General features: G+C 42.6%; 1 protein-coding gene across 1 annotated transcript in view; it reads right to left on the reverse strand.

Moving 5' to 3' along the window:
* LOC119428188 (aryl hydrocarbon receptor nuclear translocator-like protein 2) overlaps positions 1–9,934 on the reverse strand; it is a 28,377-nt gene that overhangs the window by 16,549 nt on the left and 1,894 nt on the right. The window contains exons 2-6 of the mRNA XM_037695833.1: positions 5,048–5,168; positions 4,910–4,948; positions 4,789–4,830; positions 3,132–3,289; positions 2,963–3,045 (exon numbers count right to left, since the gene is read on the reverse strand). Of these exons, the coding sequence (XP_037551761.1) occupies positions 2,963–3,045; positions 3,132–3,289; positions 4,789–4,830; positions 4,910–4,948; positions 5,048–5,168 (443 nt within the window). The remainder of the gene's footprint in view (positions 1–2,962; positions 3,046–3,131; positions 3,290–4,788; positions 4,831–4,909; positions 4,949–5,047; positions 5,169–9,934) is intronic.

A 9,934-nucleotide genomic window follows, 5' to 3' on the forward strand; every position in this document is an offset into this window, starting at 1 on the left:
GCAGCTTCGCTCCGGAAGCTTCCGCGAGGCTTGGCTCCAGGGGGGGGGTTACCGAGGAATAGCCCCGCTCGGTGAATCCCTCAACTCTGGTGATGGGAGCGGACTGGGGACCGACTCCTCTAATCTACCAGGAAAGAACCGTCTGCGGCCTCGCCCGTGGAACGTCCTGTTGGAACGCGAGGCCGTATGGATCAAGACGGTGAGCCAGAGTGGAGCCCAGTGAAAAATAACCTTTCCGCCGATCATCCGAACTGGCGGGAAAAGGCGAGGGACGTAGAAAAAAAAAAAAGGGGGTCCCTTCATGTCAGCCTCCTCCTGGGTTCCGCCGGGCAACCCCTGAGGGCGCCGTCGGCCGGGAGCGGTGTGATCGCCGATGCGAAACGAGGTGGGATGGGGTGAGCATTCACTCAGCCCCCCTCCACCTACACTACGCTCCCCAGGAGGGAAAGAGCAGCGGGGCTGCAGCTGAGCACGCCTTGCCCCGGAGGAACCATCCGGTTCGCCCCGAGGGTCGGCGATAAGAGGAAAACCACAAGATGGCGTTGTCCAGCGTGTAGTGACCTGTCACTGGGAAAATGTTCCACGACGCTTACCTTGGAATAAGACTGCTGTCATCTTCTCCTCGGGGAGGAGAACTCACCGGACGACCGGAGGTCGACTGCCGGGCCAAGCATCTTTCGCAAAGGTTGGTCATTTACACAATTTATCTTCTTTGTTCTTCTGACAGTGCTATATTAGCTCGCTGAAGAAAAAATGGGAGCCGATTTCCCGCTCTTAACGTAATTTATACGGACCGGGTGGGGCCCACACAGCAGGTGGGCGTGGACTAATTTTTTCAGTGCTTATGCTCTGCATAACGGGATAAACCCACTAAAGCGAAGGCCTTAAAGGGCGAAGCTTATACGACATAGAACTGTTTGGACAGACAATAAAGTGGTGAAAATGACAACAGGTTTTGGAGACAAAAAAAATTCCCAACATGCTCTTAATCTTTGGCTGAAGATCAATAGCCTGAAAATGAAAAAAAAACTCGCACACAAGCACATAATGATGCCGACATTCTGCGAGGAGGGGGAGATACAGTATTAGAATTGACTAACAGTTAATGGGGCGATTAAGTTTTTTAATTACTACCAAATTTTAGCTCATTATCTGTCAAATCGGCTGAGCTATAGCTATTTTAGTGTTTACTAGGATTGCTTTGCTATGGTGGCCATCTTGAATGGGTTGACCCCAAAAGGTAATCAGTTGTAGATGTCAACCCGGTGATTACTTTCTAAACATTTGATTAAAATGTATGCATTTGTTCACAAGATGTTTTGCAAGAGTTAAAAACACAGAAAGAAATAGACCCAAGCAGAAACTATATTGATCTGCCTTTGCTTTTGGTGAAGAGCAAAATCGATGTCCTTTGGTCGAACAAGAATAAAGCAGGCAAATTTGTTCAACCAAAATACAAAGTTTCACTTTAAAGAAAGACAAAAATATCTACACTAGCATGTTGTATCATCTATCAAGCATGGTTGTGGAGAGGTGATGATTTGGGCTTGTTTTTCAGCCCCCAGCACTTGGGCATCCTACAGTCATTGATTCAAAGAATGAACCCCTCTGTAGACCGAAGAACTCTCGAGACTACTGTGACGTCATGTCTGAACGCCAAATCTTGGACCAGGTTTGATGGTAAAATGTGACAAAAATGGCAAAAAACGTACAACAAAAAGGTTGAATAAGAAAAGAATCAGGGTGTAGCAAGGGCCTGGTCAAAGCCCAAACCTCAGGCTGACTGAAACCTTGTGTCAGGACCTTAAGCAAACTGTAGATTTAGAATGACCATTTGCAAACCTCAAATAAGCAGCATTCAATGGAAGAGTGGGGCCAAAGTTTCTCTACAGTGAGAGATCCTGACAAAGTCAAACAGAGAACAATTTAAGTTATTCTAACAAAATAGTCAGATCCTATGGACGGATTCTTCTCATGGAAATGTTGTTGTTTTTTTATCCAAAAGACTTCTTCAGTCTGAGGAGCTGCAATAAACTCAGTCTTATAAATAACACCTTCTCATAGTGGATCAAGCAGTTTGATGGTGGCATCCGGAACTAACTGTTCACATGATAAAGGAAGACCATCAGCCCAATGACCAATTGTTAGTGCCCTGATGGCTGCTTCCTATTCACAGGGGGCTGAGTGATACTGGCAATACTGTAAGAGGGGGAGACCTCTGTCCCTGTTTAACGATGGACAAGTTCTCGTCACAAAGATGGCCTCCTTTACTCCTCTCTCAAACCATCGTTCCTCTCTATCAAGGATGTGAACATCTTCATCCCTGAAAGAGTGACCGCTGGCCTGGAGATGAGTGTAGACTGCAGAGTCCTGGCCTGATGATGTTGCTTTTCTGTGCTGGACCATCCTTTTGGCCAGTGGCTGTTTAGTTTCATTGATGTATGACTGATCACCCTCCTGGCACTGAACAGTGTACACAATATTACTCTGTATCAGCGGACTGGATTTTTGGGATGAACCAGTCTTTGCCGTAATGTATTTTGGGGTTTAAATGTCACTGGGACGTTATGTTTAGAAAATAATTATCTCAGTTTCTCTGGAACTCCCACAACATATGGAATGACCACCGGTCTGGGTCTGGGTTCCTCCTTTTCACCGGATGTCTGGCTGGAGTCCTGTTTGGGTTTCTTCTCTGCTATTGAGGAATCAGGAAATTTAAGTTACTGTTAATAAAAGTTATTCTACAAGCTAGAGGATGATTAGTTCGTCAGCCACCTTTTCTGCATTTTGTCTTTGTTTTTCTTAAATATATTATTTCACTGCAACATGTTGTCACTTTTGTTGACTGAAATTGTATTAGTCTTGATCTGGTAAGAAACAGTCCAGTTATAACATGCATACAGCCATAGGACTTAAAAATGTAATGAAACCAAATTGCTGAGGTTTGAACATCAGCATCTACCCTGAGCAGAAGGTTCCTAAGGTCATCGTGAGGCAGGAAGGAAGGCTTGTGGGTGGTGTCTGTGAAGGCGCTGCTCGTCCCAACTGAAAACACACACACATAAAAAAAAGGATCAAACTGAGCAAATAAATATCATCTGCATTCTAAGACACCAGGTGTTGGGAATTACTTTTGAGGGCTTTCAGGTGTTGTACAGCTTTTCGTAGCACAGTGAGTTTGTCGAGTTTTCGAGGCATAGGCTGACAGGCAGGAATCATGGCAGACAGCTCGTCAATGAGGTTGTTCATTTTGTCTCTCCGCTGCTTTTCAATCTGCCGGTGAGGCACCCTGCAAGTACATTTGTATAGGAATTTATTTTATGTTATTTGAAGGGAGGAAATTGTTTTCACATTTTTACACTTGGTATCTGTTTGGGGAAATATTTTAAGAAAATTCATGATAATTATATGAATTAGCAACTGTCAGCACTCTCGTTGACAAAAAAAGGAGTTAAACAGCCAGAAAGAGTGGTTCAGTTTGATATAATTTGGTCCACATGCAGACCTGTGATGGGTTTGTGCAGTAAATATTAAGACTTACAGAGAGCTGGTACCTTTACAGCATGAACCAATGGGCACAAGTGGTGCTCTCAGTCGCCAAAGCTTTTGAGTACCTTTGCAGACCTTGCGACTTTTCCTAGACTTCTTAAGCTGTGCTGTCTCAGCATCTTTTGTACCCTTGCTTCAGGCTACTCTGCTTGATCCTGCGCTAGGCTTTCCCACGCGTCTGTGTTGATAAAAATTTATTCAATGGTTCTTTGAGATTGTCTTTTTTGTGCTTACACTGACCTCCAATGGATCTTTTGTCTGATGCCAGTTCCCCATACAACAGTTGTTTAGGGAGTCTTGTATCTGGCATGCAGCAAACATGACCTGCCCAGAGAATCTGGGATTGGATGGAAGAGTTGCACGTGTTAGAAATTCAGTGTCTGGAACTTTATGTTGCCATATGACATTCATCAGAGAGCAAAGGCTTGTCATGTGGAAATGGTTCAATTGTTTCACATTTCTTACATTAACAACCCACGTCTCACAACCATATACTGTATCAGAATGGTGATGCCGACTGCCTTGTAGACTTAAATCTTGGTTTCAAGATGAATGCTTCTACTCTCCCAAACTTGGGAGTGGACTCTGTCAAAGGCAACACTGGCTTTTGCTACTACACAGTTAACATCATTTATAATTGCTGTCTGTGACAGTTTGCTGCACAGATATGTGAACTTCTCCCCCTCCTTCAGTTTTGACTCGTGCACCATAATGAAAGATTTACATCGTTTTCCTGGAGCTGGTTGGTGCATTTGTCCATGTCTTAGTTTTCCTGAGACAGCACCCATGTACAGTCTTTCAAAAAGACAACTCTCATTACATATGGTACATATGTTTATGGACAATCTGTTTCATATGACTAAACAAACCACAAGCCTAACCTTTACTTGTTCAAACATGTGTGGAATCCGCTCGGACTTCTTTACCCAGGGCACATCTGTCGAATCTTGAGAGTCAGTTACTAAAGCTTGGGGCTGACGTACTGCAGTAGACAATACAACGGCTGTCCGACTCCACTCTCCAACAAATCACTGCTTATATCCAATCCTAAAGGTGGGCCACACTTTTCCACATTCCATTTGATGCTATAAGCATTGCAACACAGTCACACGATATTACAACAAGCTCGGTCTCATTTCCACAACTCTGTCTGGGCGCTTAACTTTTGTTTTGTCAGTGATTGTAGTTAAGCTTGTGGAGGGCATGACTGCAAATGTCAAATGTAGAGTTTAAATTCACCTGAAACATTTCATTTTGACTTGCTGATCCTCCCCTTCAGACCTGCAAATAAAGAGAGATACAATAACATTGACGTGAGTATTTTCCTGCACGACAATGTAAAGTCTTGGGTTCGGTGTACCTGTTGAGGTCATCGTCCGTTTGGAAGTTGAGGCTGTGTCTGGAAGATCAAACAAAGTGTTCAGTGAACAATATCACATTTATGACAGCGCACTTGAGTAATATGGCACCGGTTTGGTTTGTCCTTGCAAACACTTACTGTACATGGGAGTCTGACCTCTCCTCCACACACCCCTTTCGTTTCCTTGGCAACTCGACAGTTGGCATCGAGGATCCCGCTTGGCTTGCCCCCTCCCCGTCCTCCTCCTCCGCAGTGTGATCTGATGCGTGAAAACAACCATCCAATTTAATAATCAGATGGGCAGGAATTTAATTTAACTTTTCTGTTTATATAGCAAAATAGTACTCTTCTTCATCTCTTCTTGCTTGTTGGGTCTTTTCACTTCTTTGGGTCCATCTTTAAAAAATGTTATGTTTAATCCCTTAACAGAGGAAATGTGCCTATTAAGTAGCACATTTTAAAACAGATATGTTGCCAACCTTGGTCCATTGGGTTTGTATATTTACTTTTACTCCTGAGAATCTAAGCCTTTAAATTTTTTTTACTACTTTAAATACCACACGTCAGAGTTGGAGCTCTTTTATGGAGTCAAAAAGATTTGATATGACACCCTATTTTTTTTACAAATATTTAAGAAAGATGCCTTTTTTGTTTCCTTTTTTAAGTTGGAAGGACTCGTACATCACTGTCTTTGCAGTTGTAGATGTAATTTATCAACAGATGGCTGAAACTCTGGCAGGAATCATCAGAAATGAAACAAAAAATACACACGCACTGAAAAAGAGCTTATAGAGCAGAGCTGCCAACTTTTTTCACTTTCATTGTTTAATTTCTAAACGTGCACACACACATCTGTTTCAAGGCACGCTCTTGATGCACTCGCTGACTGCAGCCGTTAAACGGTGCCAAACCTCTGGCTGTGCCGACTGTTTGGGAGTTTAAACGGCACGTGAGAAGAAAGGTCTGGACTGTCCTAATACCTAATGCTTATATAATGCTGTAATACTAACCTACTTTGTTCTGAGGCCTGCATTCTTCAAATTGTGACAAGAAAAAAAAATCTGTAGCTATAGAAGGAAAACTTTTCCGTCTGTTGGCCAGGACTGACCCACATCCACACGCTCTTCATTTATTTTCTATGGAAAGAAGAGTCAGACCAGAATTTAGAAGTAAACCTGTATTTCTTAATGAAATGACAAATTCAATCAAATTTGCTTTCTAATAAAACAGACGCCTGTAGATATATTCAAGGCAGGACGTGATTTGTGAAAGCTGTTTTTAAAGCTGATTTTCTTGAAACCTTCAAAAACCACATTAGGTGTTTTGTGTCTCGCCTGATCTTTATGCACACTGAGACCGTCCCTCCCAAACTCGTGTCTTTTTATGGGGGATCTTGATGAACTCTGCTGGGAAGTGGCCTCGTTTTTGGCGGGTAAAGCCAATTTGGCACTTTTTCGTGCTGGTGTGGCCGTGCAGCTAAGGTCAGGCGAGGTGTTCACCTTTTTGTGGCCATAGTCTCATCAGTGAAGCACTTGTGGCAAAGCCCATGAGAAACAAAATCATAAGCGTTGGCTGATCTTTTGCAACTTTCAAAGACTTTTGTGGCAATAGTTTGTTATGTGTTCCAGATGGATATCCAGTTTCCTCCCACAGACCAAAAACATGCATGTTAGACTGACTGGTAATTTTAAAGTGTCCCTAGGTGTGAGTGAGCGAGTGAATGGTTGTTTGTCTCTGTGTCCCTGTAATGGACTGGAGGCCTGTCCAAGGAATGTCCCCCACCTCTCGCACAGTGAAAACCAAACAGACATCTTATGTCTATTAGAGTCTTCTGCTTTTAAGATAAAGTCTTCCCACAGCAGCAGTTTGTTTTTAGGCTTACGTTTTAGTCTGTCTGTCCGCCTCTTTGGTTTGCAGTCAGGAAGTGGCAGACACAGGTGTGTGGTTACCATGGCGACCTTAATGAGCCACAGGTAGCAACTTCAACATTTTTCTTATCTTGGTTTGTACACTTTTCATATAGTTTATACATCAAAATGTCAACATGTTGTTCAGAATAAGAAGCCACCTTTCAGAATGTCTTCAGAAATGTTCTAGTTTCAAAATATCTGGACCTTTATCTTCAACTTGTGCACAGTCTTTATTAATAAAACCTTACAAACAGTAAAACACTAATTTAAACATTAAAGACATGTAATGTCCTGCTAAAATACAGTGGAAATGGTTGTTGCTGAATGGTTTTTGGAGAAAGCTGCAGAAAAAGTGTCATAATGTGCTTTGAACAGCTGACATTTGCTGAAAGCAGGAAAATAAAAGTGGAAAGATGCAGAAAAATGGCAGAAATGTGTAAAAAAAATCTGAAAAGAGCAAATCAAGGTTCTTTGTCATTTGTATCACATGTGGTACATGAGGTGGAATAAAATTGTGGACACAGGGTCCCAGTTACACCCAACAACAGCAAGAATATAAATTGCAAAGAAACAATAAAAAGGATCTAAGATATAAACTAAGAAATACGTTAAACAGTAATAGTGCAAAACAATACGTCGAACAACAGAAAATGACATTAGCAGAAAAAAGGTGAAATCAGTATAAAAGAGGCTAAAAAGGCTGAAATTAGCAGAAAGAGGCTGAAAGGAGCAGTGATTAGAAAAAGAAGCTCAGACGGTCAAAATGAGCAAAAATAACAAAAAAAATAGCAGAAAAAGTATAAAAAGGCTGAAATGAGCACGAAGAAGCTGAGAAAAGCTGAAGCTGAGCAGTAAAAGTTTTAAACAGAGTTTGAAGGCTGGGGGGGGGGGGGGGGGCTCCATTCATTGTCAATGAGAGAAACACGGAAGAAAAAGCTAAACTTTTCAAAAAGTATAAATTGCACAAATACCAAAAGTCACAGATGTCCTGAAGGAGCCGAACGTTTTGAGACATGAAGTGTTGAAACAGAACAAAAATACCAGAGTGAAGTTGACCCTCCCCCCCACACCTCCACCCCACAAACACACACCTCCACCCCACAAACACACACCTTTGTCAAATCTAATGAAAATTGGTGTCAAACATTTGTGCAGCAAAAATTTTCGTTTGTGCCACAATCATTTTAAAGATGTTAACGTTTCCAGAGGTCATCAAAGGTCAACCAAAATCTGTTCATGAACTGTGAATTTCATTTAAACACGCTCAGGTGCTGAACTAGGAACATGAATAGATACATTTTAACATGGATGACTTTCATTTTGAACTGTAGGTCTTAGGATGAACTGGTACACATTCAAAAAACAAACCCAATGACCTGCATTTTGGTTTCTGACCACCAGGGGGTGCTATCAAACACACTGTACTGTTGTACTTTTACATGTCTGGAAACATTTATTAATAACTTTAAAAAGATTGCTGCACAAATGAAATTTTTTTAGTGCAAAAACCAGCACAAATGTTTGAAACCAGTTTTGATAGGTTTGAAGCAGGTGGGGTGGGGGTGGGGGGCAACGTCACTCATGTAAAGGTTGAACGAATGAATGATTTAGAAACATCCACTGTTCTGTTTGAGCGTCTCGTCTTGGACTCATTTAGAAATTGTAACTCTCAGCGAGGTGAATTTTTAAGACGGTGACATCACATTTTTTATCCCGCCAGCAGAGTTTAGTGACGCAGGAATGGAAAGAGGGTGCCCTTCCACGCACCGCAGCTCTCCGACTGCTGATGCTGCGCAACACGCCGCCCACACGTCGCCATTTCTTTGCTCTGCAGGAAATTTTCCACAAGCACCTGACCCCTGACCCCTGGCACAACATTCAAGAAGCATCTCTCCATTTTGAGCGAATGCACGGCAGTTCTGACTCACACCCGAGCTGAAAACACCGGTTGGGACAAGTGGTCGGGCCTGCGGAGCGATGTGTAGCCGGAACGCAGGAGCACCAACACACCCTGTAGTGGCGAGGCACAACACACACGCAGCATGATGGGAAGTACTCACGATCCAAGCACTCGTGTGCTCATTTATTTCCACCTGAATAACTCTAAACTATTTGAATTTAAACAATAAATGACCTGGTTTGGAGCTGCGACACAGCCAGGAACAGAAAGTCTCTACAACGCTTGTTACCAACAGAAGAACTCGAGCAGAGTTCAAAAACAAAATACTTTTTACTGTTACTGTATGTGGGTGGCATTTTTTACTAAAGTATTAAAGAGATAGTCCAGTCAGCTTTGAAGGGATGTTCTGTCTAATAACAACAGATAATTGTGTCAGTCATGGAGCAAAGTGTGGAAAAGAGCTGAAAGTCTTTGCCCCTATTAGTCAAATGGCTAGCCAAATGAGTGACATGTTTTATTGTTTATCTCTTTAATAATTATCAAAACAACAAACCAGCGTGAACAACAGTATTAAACACTTTAACACAATTTCTTGATGCTGTTTTCTCAACTGAACAACTGTAGCATTTCACTGCCATCCCTGTCCGATTGATGCTGGAACGCAAATAGCAGGCAGTCCGTTTTTTTTTTTTTTTTTTACTGTAAGCTTTTTTATTTATTATGTCTTAAATGTATGCAGGAGTTCCGACACATCAGCAGTTGTGCGCCTGCTCTGCAGAGCTGTCTGGACACGCTCTTGTGTGTAAAGCGTGCACTGTCTGCAGGGCGCACAGCTGAAGGTGGATGAAGATGCTCATCCCTGCGGGACATGCGATCCGTGTCTCTGCTGGGCAGGAGCGTGTGCGTGAGCTGGTGCGCATAGTGCAGCCGGAACATCCGCTCCACAGACTGGGCAACATCTCCTCTCTTTGTATTTGTAATAAATAATCTAAATAAAAATGCACAATGACTTCAGACTTTTATGGGCGAAGATTTGAGTTGCCGGATCTGAGCAAACAGCTGCTGGAGCACAGCCTGTCAAAATCAGAGAGTTCCTGGATCTAGTTCCAGCAGGATCCAGCTCAAATTAACCACTGTTCCTGTCAACAACAACTGCCAGCACTAATGCTAGCTGGGCACTAACGATAGCTGGGCACTAACGATAGCTGGGAACTA

The sequence above is a fragment of the Nematolebias whitei genome, chromosome 22, assembly GCF_014905685.2.
Source record: "Nematolebias whitei isolate Nwh7 chromosome 22, NemWhi1, whole genome shotgun sequence".
NCBI classification, from domain to species: Eukaryota; Metazoa; Chordata; class Actinopteri; order Cyprinodontiformes; family Rivulidae; genus Nematolebias; species Nematolebias whitei.